We start from the raw sequence: 16,336 nt of genomic DNA, 5'->3' as shown, positions 1-16,336 counted from the left end.
AAGGACATAAGGAGAAGAGAAAAGCAATATTTAATAAGTTTACAAAGTCTGATTAGGAGATAAAGGTGAGTGACTTGGTTGGGGACGCAGAGCACAAAGAAAGAGGTTACAGATAAACAGAGGAATGGGAGTGCCTTGGGAGCACTGTGATGGGTGTAACCCAATAAACCTAAGCTCCCTGTGGCAAGGCAGAAAGGACCAACCAATGTTATCTGAAACCCAAAGGGTATTTTTTCTTCTCCCAGTTTTCAGGTCAGACCTGCAGTGTTCAGGGGCTACTCCTGTCTCTATGTTCAGGAATCACCCTGCATGCCCACATGAGCATGCAGTTGAAGCAGGCTTGGTACCATGCAAGCTCCTAAGCCTGGATTCTCTCTGGTCTTTGTATATCTTGTTGTTGGTTTTCAGTTTGGGGGACACACCTGGAGGTGCTCAGGGGCTACGCCTGGCTCTGTGCTCAGGTTTGCTACTGTCATTGCTTGGGGGACCATATTTGGTGCAAAGGATTTAACCTGGGTTTGACACGTGCAAGGCAAGCCTATTAACTCATGTACCATCTCTCAAGTATTTTAAGAATTTTTTTGTGTGTTTGATTTTGTTTGGGGGCCATGCCCAGCAATGCTCAGGAGTAACCCCTGGCTCTGCAAGCAGGAATTACTCCTGGAGGTGCTCGATGGGCCATGTGGGATGCCAGGGATGGGGACCATGTGGGATGCCGGGGATGGAACTCAGGTCGTTGTCCCCACTCCAGACCCTACTTTCCCACAAAGCTCTCCAGAGAGGGTGGCAGGGAATTAACCAGACAGACTTAAACTGTGCAATGTGGCTCAGTTTCTCTACAAAATTTATTATTGTTTACTAAAGAAGCAAACATTTTTATTTGGTTTTATTACCAAAATAGGAATACTTCCCCTAAATAACTCCTTTAAAAAGCACAGAACTTCTCTTTTTTTTTTTTAATTTTGGGCCATGTATCAAGTATCAAGCTGGAGGTGCTCTGGCTTGAGACTCAGGGATCCCTTCTAGCAGTGCTTGGGGGACCACGGGGGATGTCAGGACTCAAACCCTGGTGGGCTGCATGGAAGGTGAGAGCCCAACCTGCTGTACTATCACTCAGTCCCACATGTCTTTTGTTGGAGGGGAGGGGAGGAAGGTGTCACTTAAGGGTTACTCATGGCTCTGTGCTCAGGGGTTACTACTGCTCTGTGCTCAGGAGTCACTCCTGGCAGGCTCAGGGAACCTGTGTGGTGATGGGGATTAAACCCTGGCCTGTCACATTCAAGGCAGCACCTTACCCACTGTACTATCTCCCCAGCCCAGAACTCAGGTCTTTAAACTGTTACTCATCTGTCAAGCACTCATGTCATGAACCTTTTGGTAATTTCATGACATGGTCATTTACGTGAATGGAATATTACTCTTTTTCCTTTCAACTTAGTAATCTTTTTTCAAATGTTCATTGTGAAATGACTTTTATTCAAAGAAAGCATTTATGAGGGTAAGCGGGAAACTGGGACTATTGGTGGTGGGGAAAGTGTACTGGTGAAGGGAAGGGTGTCAGAACAGTGTTCGGCTGAAGTCCAATCATGAACAACTTCTGAATGTGTGTATCACTGTGATTCAATTAGAACAGTAAGTAAATGGGAAAAATAAAGCATATATGGGGATAAGGAGCTGGTACAGTGGATGAGCTGCCTGCCTTCTATGTGACTGTCCTGGGTTTGATCCCCAGCTCCACATACGGTTTCCCAGGCACAAACTGGAGGAAGCTGTGAGCACCACTAGGCATGGCCCCAAGCAAGCAAACAAAATAACAATTTTAATAGAATCAAAGTAGTGAAGGAAAAAATGTGTATTATAATGGTTCAGTGCCTCTCAAACTTCAGGGTGCATTAAAATGTTTGATGACGATGATTCGCAGTGCGAGGGATCAAGCCCAAGGTGTGACATGCTTGAGCACCATCTACCGTTGAGGCACAGCTCTGCTCCCTTAAGATGTTTACTCAGAGAAATAGGGGGACTGGGAAGATAACACAGCAGGTAGGGTGCTTGCCTTGCATGTGGTGTACCCAAGTTCGATCCCCGGCACCCCATATGGTCCCTCAAGACCAGCCAGGAGTGATCCCTGAGGTCAGAGGCAGGAGCAAGCGCTGAGCACCACAGGTGTGGCCCCCAAACAAGAGCCAGAAAAATGGGGACGGGAGGGGATCAGCTACGGACAATAGTGCCTGGTGGAACTCGGGTTTGCAAAGATGAGCAGCACGCGATGGAGCAAGAGACAAGTGGAGAGACAGGACAGTGTGGAGGGTGTTTGCCTTGCCCAGGGATGACCTGAGTTCGGTCCCACATTCCTCCCATCCCTGGGATGCCAGTAAGCCCCGAACACCACCAGAGAGGGGGTGGGGGTTGGACACACTGAGTAGGCCCAAGAAACAGCCCAGTTTGCCCCCTCGCCCTTCCTTCAGCCAACCAAGACGGCTTCTCAGTGGGCTTGAGAAGGGGGTGTCCCCTACTAAATGCACCCGCGTGTTTCACCTTCCAGCTGGCGCTCAGGCACCCCCGGTGCTCCACAGGCATCAACCCCGCCCCATCACGCCCACACTTTGAGTCTCTTATTGGGGGGCCGGGGGAAGCCCTAACTTTACAGGCTTATTAGGTTCACGCCTGGCTCTCGGGATCACTCCCGGCTGAGCTTCGAGGGCCACAGAAGGTGCCGGCTCCCCTTGAGACCATTTTCCTGCATGGCGGCAAGGGCCACGAGGGTACAGTTTGGAAGATGGTTCGCCTGAGAGGGCACGGGAAGCCAGCCCCAAATGCCAGCCCGAGGGAGTCACAGACCTGAGTGTTAGTGCCACCTGCAGGAGAACCGGAGAGGCTGTTCAAAGCCTCAGCCTCAGCCCAAAAAGCAAAATTTTTTTAAAAGGGGGGGGGCGGAGCAATAGCACAGCGGATAGGGCATTTGCCTTGCATGCGGACGACCTGAGTTCGATCCCCAGCATCCGATATGGTCCCCTGATCACCGCCAGGAGTGATTCCTGAGTAACTCCTGAGCATTGCTGGGTATGACCCAAAAAGAAAAAAAAAAACACAAAGCCTCAACCTCAGAATCCTTAGCATGGAGACAGGGTGTCTTTAAGCACTGAGTACAGACTGGACTGCTCTCTCAAAGGTGGCCCTTGCATGTGGCAAACCTGGTTTGAGACCCCGCAGGAGTCCTGGACACCAGTGGGTGTTCCCCCTACAAAAAATTACTACTCCTGAAATTATACAGTATTATAATGATAATTCCATCTTAAAAAGTGAGGAACCAGAGCTGGAGCGATAGCACAGCGGGTAGGGCGTCTGCCTTGCTCGCAGCCAACATGGCCGACCCAGGTTCGATTCCCAGCATCCCATATGGTCCCCCGAGCACCGCCAGGAGTCATTCCTGAGTGCATGAGCCAGCCAGGAGTAACCCCTGAGCATTGCCGGGGGTGACCCCAAAAAGCAAAAAAAAAAAGTGAGGAACCAAGCTTGGCTGTTGGCTGTAGCTTCTCATTCATGCAGTCTGCTCATATGAATTTTTTTTGGAGGGGGCACACCTGGCGATGCTCAGGGCTCACTCCTGGCCCTGCCCTAAGGAGTCACTCCTTGCGGTGCTCGGGGGAGCCTATGGGATGCTCAAGATTGAACTGGGTCAGCTGTGTGCATGGCAAGCGCCCTACTCTTCTCTAGCCTGTAGTCTGTCTTCTGGTCAGTCTCTCTTCCTTGCAGCGTAAGAAGGTGTAGGTACTGCTAAGCAGAGTTCAGGAGCCTGGGGGGCCAGTACTGGGAACTTCGTGCCACGAAGGCTCAGAGCATCCACCCCCTGATCCCTGAAGTTCTCAGTGGTCCCAGGTTTGGTTTGGATTTGTTTTTGGACCACACCCACCTGTGCCCAGGGCTTACTCCAGGCTCTGTGCTCAGGGATTATATTGGTGGGCTCGGGCGGCCATCTGGGGGCCCCAGGGATCCAACGCAGGTCGGCCGGCGTAAGGCAAGACCCTACCTGCTGTACTATTTCCTGGGCCACTAATTTGGACTTTTTTCTTTTGAAATCGGTTTTTCATCGGCGAGCAAAAAGGTCAACCACCCCCTCCCCCCACACACAAACAAAAAAACCCCAAAACAAAACCAACCACAACATGGCAACAATAGGAAATAACTGGGACAGGGTGGGAAAATCTAGCAGCGAATTCGTGTCTGGTTCTGCTACTGATTAGCTACAAGGCTGGTCTTCCCCCTCCAACACCCACACCCACACCCACTTTTGGGTCACACTAGGCATGACAGGGATGGGGCAGTGAGGGAGCTCGCCCGGTGGTGGCCTGGAGTGCTCCAGCCCTTTTCCCTATCTTTCCGCAGGAGTACAGATGGGGAAGAGGTTGAAACCCACCAGAGATCCGCAAGGTGCCCCTCCAAGGTCCCCCAAACGCAAAACCAGGGATGCAGCAGGGGACTGCCCTCGGGCCGAGCGCCCGGCTGCTGACTGGCAGTCACTAGAAGCGGGTTCCTGGCCGACCTGGCTCTTTTCCAGAATTTCGCCCTCAATCTAGAGGTCGGAAGGAGGCAGAATGGTCCTTCGCGCGTGTCTAGGACGCAGACCACGTGCCCGCGAAGTGGACTTCGCCCCGCGCGGCACGCAGCCAGGCCAGGCCGCAGGCGGAGAGGGCGTGGCCCCAGGGAGGCCCCGCAGGCGCGGCCCCGCCCACCGAGGGCTGTAGCCACGCCCCCGGCGTTGCCTAGGAGACGCAGGGCCGGAGGCGGGCCCGGGGCGCAGCTGCCCAGTCTAGGGGCGATCGGAGATGGAGGCCGCGGACGCAGGCGGAGGAGGGGACCAGCCTCCGCGCAAGGGCCTCGGCCGCTGCCTGCTTTTCTTCTGGCTGGGCGTCGCCTTCGACGTGGTGGGCGCCGCGGTGCTGCTGCTGGGCGTCTTCACCGCGGAGCCCTACTGGGACGTGCTGCTCTACCTGGGCTCCTGCTGCTGCTTCTTGAGCCTGCTCTGGTGGGTCTGCTGGTACAGCGGCAACATCGAACTGGGCCCCGAGGACGACGCCGGCAGCAAGCCCTTCCCCCTCGGGCTCTCCTTCATCGGCCTGGTAGACGCCCTCAGCCAGTCCCTCGCCTTCCAGCAGACGTCCACCACCCGCAGTTGCACCACTCTGATGGGCACCTTCACCTTGCTGCGCGACTCGCAGCTGTTGCTGCCCACCCAAAGGTCAGCCTTGCTCAGCCAGGCCGTCAGGGGCAAGCTGGAGAAGGCCCGCTCCGGCCGAGACCGGCCGCAGGGCCACCAGCCCAGCGACGATGCTAGGGACTTGGACCACAGGAGCAGCAGTCGGCGGACAGATCGGCCGCCTAGCCCGGAGGCCGGGTCCGGCCAGCACCGGGGTGCAGACTCCTGGTGCACCAGGTGTCCATGCACGCACCCGGGGAAGGTGATGGTCCAGCCTCTGTCTTCCACCGCCTCCCCCTCCTGCTACCCCTTCGGAGTCTAGGGAGCGCTTCCATGAGCCAGCCTCTGGACGCTGCTCTGGAAGTGCCAGGCCTGCCATCTGGCTCTCCCTGGCCCAGTCAGCCTCTGTGTGTCATGACGGCCATCAGCATGCCCTCGCTCTCCGAGTCCGTGTCCAGCTGCCCTCTGCGCATCTTGCCCTCCAAGAGTCATCCTTCCCTCTGGCACGCCTTCCCTCCCCAGAGCCCATCTCTGCTGGCTGCCCAGAGGTACCTCCAGCAGCTCTCCCACTTCCAGCACCCATCCCTGGCCCGACCCGCTGGGCCCACTTCTCTGCAGTCCCACCTCGAGACCACCAGTTTCTACCCACCTCCACCAGTGTCCCCAACCGCCGGGGTCCACCTGGCCTCTCTCATCCACCCCAGTTCTAAAGACAGCAGCTTCATACACAAGATTGCGCTCAACCCCAAGGCCCCTGCCCAGCACTCCCAGAGGCCAGGGCCCCTGGTTCCCAGGACTCTGTCCCCCGAGGGTCGGGGACCAAGTGTTTCTCACCCTTGTTCTGTGGCCAAACCTGAAGAGAGCCCTGGACTCCAGGCTTGGGGCCCCAGAGTCAGCATCTGACCGAGGGGGTGCAGAACTAACCCCCAGCCACGTCAGGGACTGCCAGACCCCTGCCCAGTAAGTGCTCAGGAGGGACCTTCTCCTGCTTTGTTCTCTGGGTTCGGGTCCTGATGGTTTCCTCCACTGGGATGACAGAATCATGCAAGTGAAAGCGGCCTTTGCCAGCAAGGAGTGAATCGGCTGGGATTGACTAGAAACTGCGGACTTTGACGGATGGTGGCCAGGAAGAGAAGCTCCCACAGATGGTGACATCGGTCGCTTTTCTTTAGGCATAGTAGGCAGGGGTGGGGTGAGGGGTCATTTCATTTCTTCCCATGCCCTAGCATCTGGGATCCAGGTGGTTTTTTGTTTGTTTCTTTGTTTGTTCACTTGTTTTTAGTAGAAAACTGGTCCCCTAAATGGTCTCTGAAAATAAGGCTCTGTGGTCATATAAATTTAAGAAATTCCGCATACACAGTTGGCCGTGTGCCTGGCAAATGCCTCCCTGCTGTATTCTTGCTCTGGACTTCAGGGATTCCTTCTGTCTCTGCTGTCCCTCTCCTGGTGGGCTTTGGGTCACATGAAGTGCCAGAGATGAGCCCACGTGGGCCTCAACTGGGACCCAGGTGTTTTGACACTGCAGTGTCTCTGAAGCAGTGAGGTGCTTAAAGGAAATAAAGCATTAATAGCAGCAAATCTCAAGGGAGAAATCTGTTGCCTTGGTAATTCTTTTTCAGTCTTTCTGGTTGTGCCCATAGTTTGGGGTTATAGGCCAGAGAGATAGTATAGCAGGTAGGGTGTTTGCCTTGCACACGACTGACCGGGTTCAATCCTCGGCATGCCATATGGTCCCCTGAGCACCGCCAAGAGTAATACTGAGTGCAGAACCAGGAATAAGCCCTGAGCATTGCCAGCTGTGGCCCCCAAACTAAAAGTAGCAAACAAAATAATTAAAGGAAAAACCATTGTTTGGGGTTAGTCACCTCTAACATTGAGTGCCAGGAACAGGAATAATGGTAACACATATAGAGACTAGAGGCTTCATTCCTTAGCACCAAACAGCTTATAGGAAGCTGGGGAGATAGTATAGGAGGCAAGGACAACCCTAGTTTATCACCAGCGCCCCAAACAGCCCCTGAGAACTTCCAGGAGTGATCCCCGCGCAGAGTTAGGAGTATTTCCTGAGCAGCACTGGATGTGGCCCCCATACAAAAACAAAGAGACAAAAAAAGGAAAAGAAAGCTAGCTGACTGGTCTGGGGAGATGGCCCAAAGGGCTGGAGGGGGTCCTTTGCATGTTGGAGCCCTGGGCTCAATCCCCAGCACTCATGGCTGCCCCCGGAGCATTTTGCTGGGGAAGAGCCCCTGAGCACGGCTATGTCTACCTGAAAACAAGAAGAAGAAAGAAACATTATGCAGAATGATTCTAGACTTCATTCTCTATTTCAGAAAAAAATTATTTTTCATGGTTCCAGAAATCCAAGTCAGATCCTTACACATGCACAGCAAGTATCCCACAGCTAAACCACATTCCTGACCCCCAAAGAACAGCAAATTTTAGACAAGGAGATGAATACGGTACTTATCTAATAATTCTTTTTCTTTTTTGAGGTGGGGGATACACCCAGCGACGCTCAAGGGTTCCTCCTGGCTCTGCACTCAGGAATTATTCCTGGCAGTGCTCAGAGGACCATATGGGATGCCAGGCATCAAACCAGGGTCAGATGCGTGCAAGGCAAACACTCTTCCTGCTATTCTATTGATCTGGTCCCTCTATCAAATAATTCTTACTGGAAGATTTTTGTTTTTGCTTTTTGGGTCACACCCAGTGATGCTCAGGGGTTTCTCCTGACTCTGCACTTAGGAATTACTCCTGGCGGTGCTTGGGGGAGACCCTGTGAGATGCTGGGGATTGAACTCGTGTCGGCTGCGTGCAAGGCAAAATCCCTACCCACTGTACTATCGCTCCAGCCCCTGGAAGAATTATTCTTTTGACCAAAGAGCCATGCAGCACACTTCAAACTAATGAATTCACTAAGCAGACTTTATTGATTATCTAGCAAGTGCCGGCCTTTGGTTCAGCACTGAGCATTCAGAGTTGAGTTGTCGCTGTTCTCTGAGTGCTCACTGTGTACCGAGGAAGAGGAAAATGAGCACAGATGTCAGGCAGTGCTTTGAGGAAGCAGGTGTGGGGTTGTGAGGGGTTCTGAACAGGTTCTTGGAGACACACTGATGGGAGTCCCTGGGACTCAGAGAAAGCCACCTTTGAAGAAGCTTTAAGCAGGTAAGTTAAGTCCATAATCCTCCTGGGCTTTGTTACTAAGTAAAGGCGATGGACTAATAACTAGAGAATAATTGCTAAGGTCTCTACCAGTCAGCTCTAAGTTGAAAACAGACCTCTTCAACATTAGCAACGGTCTCTAACTAAGCTATTGTCTCCATGAGTACTCATCTTGGAAACCGCTTGCAGGTGTTTATTTTCAGGTATGTAACATCGGTTAGCTCCAAAGATGACATCATGTAGCAAATGGCAACCCCCATTTCTCTATATTTAGAGTAAATATTGAAAACAGGAATTGACAAATCTTTTTGAGAAAGATACAGATGATGGGGGTGCTGGAGCGATAGTACAGAGGGTGGGACGTTTACCTTGCCTGTGGCCAACCCAGGTTCAATTCCTGGCATCCCATAGAGGTCCCTTGAGCCCGCCCAGAGTGCTCCTGAGCGCAGAGCCAGGAGTAAGCCCCAAGCAGTGCTGATGCAATTCCAAAGTAAAAGAAAATATGCAGATGATAAATATTTTAGGCTCTGTGGGCTGAAGGTAAAATCAAGGACATCATGTTCCTGCTTTATATAGCAAGCGAGAACATTCTGGCTCCCCAGAAATCATTTGTTTTTTGTTTGGGTTCGGTCAGCTGCATGCCAGGCAAGTGCTCTACCTGATGTACTGGTCACTTCCGCCTCCCTGAAATCTCTCTGCCTGGGTTGAAACCACACAGCTGCTTTGCCTCCAGTTCTGGAATCATTCAGCTGTCCAAGCCTGATGGGCCTGAGGGGTAGGGAGAGACAACCGTGACCAACCCAGCATCTGTCTTGTGATTTTCCACCCTCTTGGTCTGCTGGTGGGCCCAGGAGAGGCAATTTTCCAGGCCTCTGACTCACACACTGAGACTTGACATTTGCCGATCGCAGAGTGTCGAGAGTAGGATTGGTGCTGATGAGGCCTCTGCAGGCCACTGGTCAGAGTAGGAGGCCCGGGGGGGGGGGGGGCGCAGGGGTGGACACGGCTGTGTTCCTTGGTCTTAAAGGTACGTGGTGAGAGGCCCCAGGTATAGAAAAACAACGGGGGACGGCAGGGAAATAGTGCAAAGGTTAAGGTAGGTGTGAGGACCTAGTTCAATCTCCAGCACCACCTGACTCCTGAGCACTGCCAGATTGCTCCTCAGTACCATCAAGTGGTCCTGGTGGTCCCCAGCACATAGAACCCAGCAGCACTGTACCCTTGGGTCATCACGTTTGACTGTCCAGCCCAATTGGCTAAGAATGGCCAGAAGTGGTCCCAAAACCCCTTGAACACCATTTGGGAGGCTTCCCTGCCCAAAAGACTCTGTGTGTGTGTGTGTGTGTGTGTGTGTGTATGTGGATGCTATTAGCCCCCCAAGGATAGAGGCCAGAGATGCTATGAAATCCCCTGCCATATGAGGAGAGTGGTTTTGCGAAGGAAGTTAGTTAAAATTCAGCTCTTACAATATTGGTGAGGGGCTGGAGCAATAGCACAGCAGGTAGGGCGCTTGCCTTGAACGTGGCCGACCCAGGTTCGATTTCCAGCATCCCATATGGTCCCCCGAGCACTGCCAGGAGTAATTCCTGAGTGCGTGAGCCAGGAGTAACCCCTGTGCATCACCAAGTGTGACCCCAAAAAGAAAAAAAATAAAAAGATATCGATGAGAGGGTACTAGAGGGATAGTACAGTGGTAGGGCACTAGACTTACTTGGGGCCTACCTGGGTTCGATCATTGGCATCCTACATGGTCCCCTGAGCACCACTGGGAGTAATTCCTGAGTGCTGAGCTAGGAATAACCTCCTGAGAATTGCCAGGTGTGGCCCAAACACACACACACACACACACACACACACACACACACAAATAAAGATGTTTGTGAGAGATTTTTACATGGTGATGCTTATAGTTCTCGCTTTCAAAGAAAATATTTTAAACCTTTTATTAAAAAAACAGGGTTTGTGAAGGATATATAAATAATAGATAATTGTGGGGAGGGCACAGAACATTATTATAGCGGGTAGGGCACTTGCTTTGCATTGCAGTCAACCCGGGTTTGATCTCCAGCATCCCATATTGTTCCTCTGCCCTGCCAGGAGTGATCCCTGAGCACAGTGACAAGTGTTAAGTCCTGAGCACTGCTGGGTGTCACCCCAGAACAAACAAAAAACCCAAAACAAAATAAGGTAGTGACAGCAGATGAGATTTCTAGAGACTCTCATTCAAGGTGACAGAAAGTAGAATGGTGATTGCTGGGGGCTGTGGGAGTGGTGATGGGGAATTGGGTGGGTATAAAGTTTCAGATGAAAAGAGCTCTAGAAACCACACAACACTGTGAAGGTATTTAACTCTGAATTCTCCAGAATGTTCTTTTTGAGGGGAGCAGTTTTGGGTCACACTCAACATTGCTGAGGGGTCTGAGCTCCTGCAAAGCAGGCATCTACTCGCTGGCCCTTCAAGAGTGATTTGATGGAGGCCGGAGCGATAGTACAGCGGGTAGGGCATTTGCCTTGCACTCAGCCAACCCGGGTTCAATCTCCAGCATCCCATATGGTCCCCCAAGCAGCACTAGGAGCACTAGGAGTAATTTCTGAGTGCAGAGCCAGGAGTAACCCCTGAGCATTGTTGGGTGTGACCCAAAAAGCAAAAAAAAAAAAGAGTAATTTGATGGGGTGGAGAGATAGTACAAGGGCTAATGTGCTTGTCATTCATGTGGCCAAGCCTGGTTTGATTTCTGGCACTACATATAATACCCAGCACCTCTAGGAATGACCCCTGAGCACCACTAGGTGGGACCCAACCCTCTCCCTCCAATAAATAAATAATAAAGAGATTGCCTAAAGTTGTTACTCTTTGGGGGCCGCATTGATAGTACAGTGGGGAAGGCATTTTTGCCTTGCATGTGTCCAACCTAGGTTCGATCCCTGGCATCCCATATGGTCCCCTGAGCACTGCCAGGAGTAATTCCTGAGTGCAGAGCCAGGAGTAGCCCCTAAGCATTGCTGGGTGTGACCCAAAAAGCAAAAAAAAAAAAAAAAAGACATGCTCAAGAAACACATTTGTGTGATTCTGCATTCATGGACAGTATTCATGAACAGTATGCATTCTGGGCTCAGGAATTACCCCTGGCGGTGCTCAGGGGACCATCTGGGGTACTGGGAATTGAACCCGGGTCGGCCACGTGCAAGGCAAACGCCCTACCCGCTGTGCTATTGCTCCAGCCCCATGAATGGGTTTATACAGGTAATTGATACAAAATCATTGTCGACTCTTTGGAAAGGCGAAAGGACCAAATGGAAATCTACTGTTGTTTTTGCAGGTTAGCAACCATTGATCTCCCCACCATTCAGTCACTTGAAACCATTTGTTGAATGGTCCTTTTTTTTTTTTTTTTAAGGGGGTTATCATACTAATGTGCTCAGGGCTTACTGTGCTCAGGGATCATTCCTGGTGGGGTGCAAGGAATGAAATGTGGTTTGAATACAACCTGCTGTATGAAAGGCAAGAGTCCTAACCACTGTGTTGTTGCACACGTCCCTGTTAAGCATTGTAAGTGACCCTTTGCAAGAGCCAAGATTATCTGGAAGGTGTTCGGTGCAATATGTCCTCTCACTCGGGTCTGGGTTAGAGGAGGCCCCATGACGCGAACATGACCAAATGAGGTCTTCTTTTCTGGTGCCTTAAGCTCTCAGTGTGTCCTTAGAACAAATTCTCTTTTTCTGCCTAAGCAGAAAGAGAACACAGAGAGTATTGTACTGCTTTGCTTTGCAGTCGATCCCTGGCACCACAAGTGGTTTCCCCAAATCTCCCAGGAATGATCCCTGAGCGTGGAGCCAGATGTAGCTGACAGCTTCACTGAGTGTGACCCCAGCCCACCTCAACCACCACAAGAAGCGGGAAGACAGCACAGTGTGGTGAAGTGCAAGCCTTGCATGCAGGGGCCACAAGCTCCAGCCTGCAGGGTTCCCTGAGCACCCCCTAGGCACCTCTAGGAGTAGCCCCAGAGCACCGTGGGTTTAGTCCCCCACCCCCCAGGCCTAAACAAGAAAGAAAAAAATAACAAAAACCCAAAACTACTCTTGGGATAACTATAAAATTTGCCCCCAGGGAAGACTGCTCTTTTGGAAAAAAAAAAGAAAATGTTTAATGGGTCTTCTGGGTATATGAGAGTAACACAGATATTCCTCCTGGAATAGAGCCACTCAGAACCACCACGAGCAAGTGTACTGCAAGGTGAGCAGAAGCAGTGTCTGCAGTGTAAGCAGCCCTCCTTTTTGTGATGCTTATTTGCTTTTTTTTTCCTTTTTGGGTCACATGCGGCGATGTACAGGGGTTACTCCTGTCTCATGCACTCAGGAATCACTCTTGGCAGTGCTCAGGAGGGACATATGGGATCCTGGGAATCAAACCTGGGTTGGCCTCGTTGGTAAGGCAAATGCCATACCTGCTGTGCTATCGCTCCAGCCCTGCTTGTTTGCTTCTTGTCATCACTCGTTCCGTGTGTGTGGTGCCAGAGATTATACCAAGGGCCTTGCATATCAGATCATATGTTCTATTACGGAGTTATAACCCGAGCCTCTGCTTTTGTTTTTACTTTCATTCTGAGGACTCCCCGAACAGTGCTCAAAGGCCTAGGGTTTGCTATACTGGACTGCAAGTGAAGGACTGGTGGTTGGGTGCTCTGATAGGGCAATATGGTACTGTTCAGACGTGGCATTGCTGGTGGTCACCAGGGCTGCAACCTGTGGTGCTGAAGAGCTGGGCATGTGATGCTGGGCATCAAACCCAGGACCTCGCTCCAAACCTTTGGAGTGAGGAGGGCTAGCACCCGGGTCCCTGCTTTTGTTTCCAGGAGGGAGTTTGTTCTTTCTATTTCTCAGGGTTTTTTTGGCCACATTTGGTGGTGCTCAGGGACTACTCCTGGCTCAGTGCTCAAGGGGTCACTCTTGGCAGCATTCTGTCGTCCATGCACTGTAGAATTTGGAAAGCAAAGCACACACTGCTTTTCATACAGTGCAAAGCATGGTTCAGCCTACTATCTTTCCTCATCCCCGCCCCTCCCTTTTTTTTTTTTTTGCTTTTTGGGTCACACCCAGCGATGCTCAGGGGTTACTCCTGGCTCATGCACTCAGAAATTGCTCCTGGTGGTGCTTGGAGGACCATATGGGATGCTGGGAATCGAACCTGTGTCGGCCATGTTGGCTGCGTGCAAGGCAAACGCCCTACCCGCTGTGCTATTGCTCCAGCCCCCCCCCCCCCCCTTTATAAGTTACAGCATGGAAGTGATTTTACAAAAGTAAAAGCAAAGCAAAGAGCTTATTATCTTTTTGGTTTTGTTTGCTACTTTTTAGTTTGCTAAAGGTGATACCTAGCAGTGCTCAGGGCTTACTCCTGGCTCAGGGATCATTCCTGGTGGGTTCAGGGAATCATATGTGATGCTGAGGATCCAACAGGGATCAGTCGTGTGCAAGGCAAGAGCCCCACCAGTTGTACCATGGCTCCAGCCCTAGGAACATATCTGATAATTAGAGAAGTTAATGTCTCTTAAAGTGTCAGGAGAGTGATACTTTGGGAGGAAGCAGGCAGAAGGCTGTCTTGGAGCCTCATGGGGAAGTCAGTGATGCTAAGGACTTGTAACTTGTATTTCACTGGCCTAGTGGAATCTTCTCAGGCTTATTTCATTACTTACAATTTACATTTGTCAAGTCAGATTTTGTCGTTTTGGGCCCACCCCCGGCTGGTGTTCAGGCTCACTGCTGGCTCTACCCTCAGGGAGCTCTCCTGGCCGGCTTGGGGGCGGGGTGGGGGCGGCGAGGCACGCGGGACACCGAGAATCCAACTAGGTTCTGGCATGGAAGCAAAGTGCCGACCCGCGGTACTCTCTCTCCAGCCCCTTCAACTGCCTCTTGTGGCTGGGCGAGCTACTAGGACGCACACGCATTCCTCTGCTCTCGGCAGACGACTTCCGCCCCCATTCTGCAGCAGCCCCAAAGCAGCGCGGGTAGAATCGGCCAAAAGGAGCAAGGAGACAATCACTGATGCAAAAACACGACCCAGCTTCAGACTTAAAAAAAAAGTTGCTGTCCGCTTTTCTAGGTAGAAATAGACATAACTAACAAATTTAACCAATCGCAAGCGGCAGTTTCTTCGGGCCTCTAACTCATGTCATTTTAATGGGTTCATTGCTTTGTTAGGATCCATTGAGTTAGTGCCACAGGATTTTACCAAGAATCATTAGTTTTTAAAGTCTGCATAATAGCATAAGAAAAAAAAGTTGCTGTCGCTGGTTCAACGTCTTTTGGACGTTCTACACGGTGAGTGCAGGTCTCAGCAACCCCAGACCGGGAAGCAGAGGGGGGCGGTTCCTGCCACCTGCCAGTTCTCCTCCTGGACATCCCTTCGCGGCGGGGCTGGCCCACTGAGGCTCGTTTCTCTCTCTCTCTCCTTTTTCTTTCTGGGTCACACCCGGCGATGCTCAGGGCTCCTCCTGGCTCTGCACTCGGGAATCACTCCCGGCGGTGCGCGATGGACCCCGTGGGATGCTGGGGATCGAACCCGGGTCGGCCGCTTGCAAGGCAAACGCGCTACCCGCTGTGCTACCGTTCCGTCCCCCCCCGCCAGGTTCGTTTCTTGACAAATGAAGTTCGCAGGTGGACGTCTCCGGAGAAGTGTCCCCGCAGCCTGGCGGCGCTCGGAGGCGGGTCCTGGTCAAACCGTGTCCACGCAGCGTCTGCGCGGAGAGCACACAGCCTAGGCGCTGGGGTCCTCGGTCGCAGCTCGGCGCTCTCCGCTACGGGCGGCCTAACTGCGGTCCACGACGCCCACCCCGGGGGGAGCCAGACCGCGACGAGGACCCTCCCGGCGCCAAAAGCCCCTCGGCGCGGCGCCTCGGGCGCAGCGGGGACGACCCGGCGGCGGCCCAGCCGTCCGGAAGCGCGCGGGCGGCGCTCTGCCCGCCCAACTCGCCGGCCTCCGCCGCGCGGGGCTGCTGATTGGCTGCGGGCCGGCCGGCCGCGGGTCTTCCGGGACGGAGGCGGGACGAGCAGAAGCGCGACTTCCGCCGCCGGGCGCCGTCGTCGCGCGTGTCGGGCCCCATGGACGCCCCGTCGCCTCCCGCGCGGCTTCCCGGCGATGGGGACGCGGCGGCCCCCGCCGCCCAGACGAGGGCGGCGTCGAAAGCGGGGTAGGAGTCGGGCGGGCGAGTCCGGGCGCAGAGCCCGGGGCCGGGAGGAGGCCGGCCCTGGCCGGGGGAACGGCGAGGGGCCTGCGGGTCGGGGAGGACTCCCGTGGCAGTGCTCCCCGCAGGCCGTCGCCTCGCCGGCCCTGGCAGAGCGGCGAGTCCGCCGTGGGAGAGGGGCTCGCGGCGTGGTCCAGGGCCCGTTCCGGGGCCGCGGGCTCGGGCCGTTGCCCCGACTGGCGGGCGACTCCGAGGGCGCCGGGTCGCGCGCGCGTTCGCGAGCCAGCCAGGAGTCGCGGCGGGGCGCCCCCCGCGCGCCCGTCCCGTGCCGGGGGCGTCACGGAGGGAGTCCTCGGGTCCGAGGGCGAAGTTGGCCGTGGTGTCCGGGCCTCGGCGTGGGCGGGGCTCGCGCCCACCGGGGTCGGAGGGAAGAGCGTCCGGGCGCAGGCGGCGGGGGAGCCGGCCGGAGGGCCCCGGCGGCGCGGTGGCGTGTGGCCGGCGCGGCGGATGCGCCCTGGGCAGCGGGGCCGGGGATCTGCGCCCGGCCGGGCTCCTGGGCGCCGGGCGCTCCCTGCCGACGCGCGCGGGTGCCCGAGCCGGCCTCGAGGCCTCGCCAGCCCGGCTTCGCTGGCGGTGCTTTCTCAGCAGAGACGACGAGGGGCGCTTCCGGGCGTCGAGGCAGCGGGAGAGTGCGATCTCCCTTAGGGGTTAAAAGCCGGGGAGGTGGAGCGAGGGCACGCCTGGCGGTGCCCAGCGCTTACTCCTTGTTCCGTGCTCATGGTCGCCCCTGGCGGGGCTGGAG

At 54.0% G+C, this 16,336-nt stretch overlaps 2 protein-coding genes across 2 annotated transcripts in view; one reads left to right on the top strand and one right to left on the bottom strand.

The window, feature by feature from the left end:
* PDXDC1 (pyridoxal dependent decarboxylase domain containing 1) overlaps positions 1 to 16,336 on the bottom strand; it is a 168,995-nt gene that overhangs the window by 60,921 nt on the left and 91,738 nt on the right. The window lies entirely within an intron of this gene.
* The window catches only part of RRN3 (RRN3 homolog, RNA polymerase I transcription factor), a 28,121-nt gene continuing 27,180 nt past the window's right edge, over positions 15,396 to 16,336 (top strand). The window contains exon 1 of the mRNA XM_056122374.1: positions 15,396 to 15,540. Coding sequence (XP_055978349.1) covers positions 15,452 to 15,540 — 89 coding nt within the window. The 5' untranslated portion in view covers positions 15,396 to 15,451. The remainder of the gene's footprint in view (positions 15,541 to 16,336) is intronic.

This window comes from Sorex fumeus, unplaced genomic scaffold (assembly GCF_029834395.1).
Source record: "Sorex fumeus unplaced genomic scaffold, SorFum_2.1 ptg000045l, whole genome shotgun sequence".
In the NCBI taxonomy this organism is placed as follows: domain Eukaryota; kingdom Metazoa; phylum Chordata; class Mammalia; order Eulipotyphla; family Soricidae; genus Sorex; species Sorex fumeus.
Note: the sequence above shows the minus strand (reverse complement) of the source record. Positions and strands in the feature narration are given on the sequence as shown.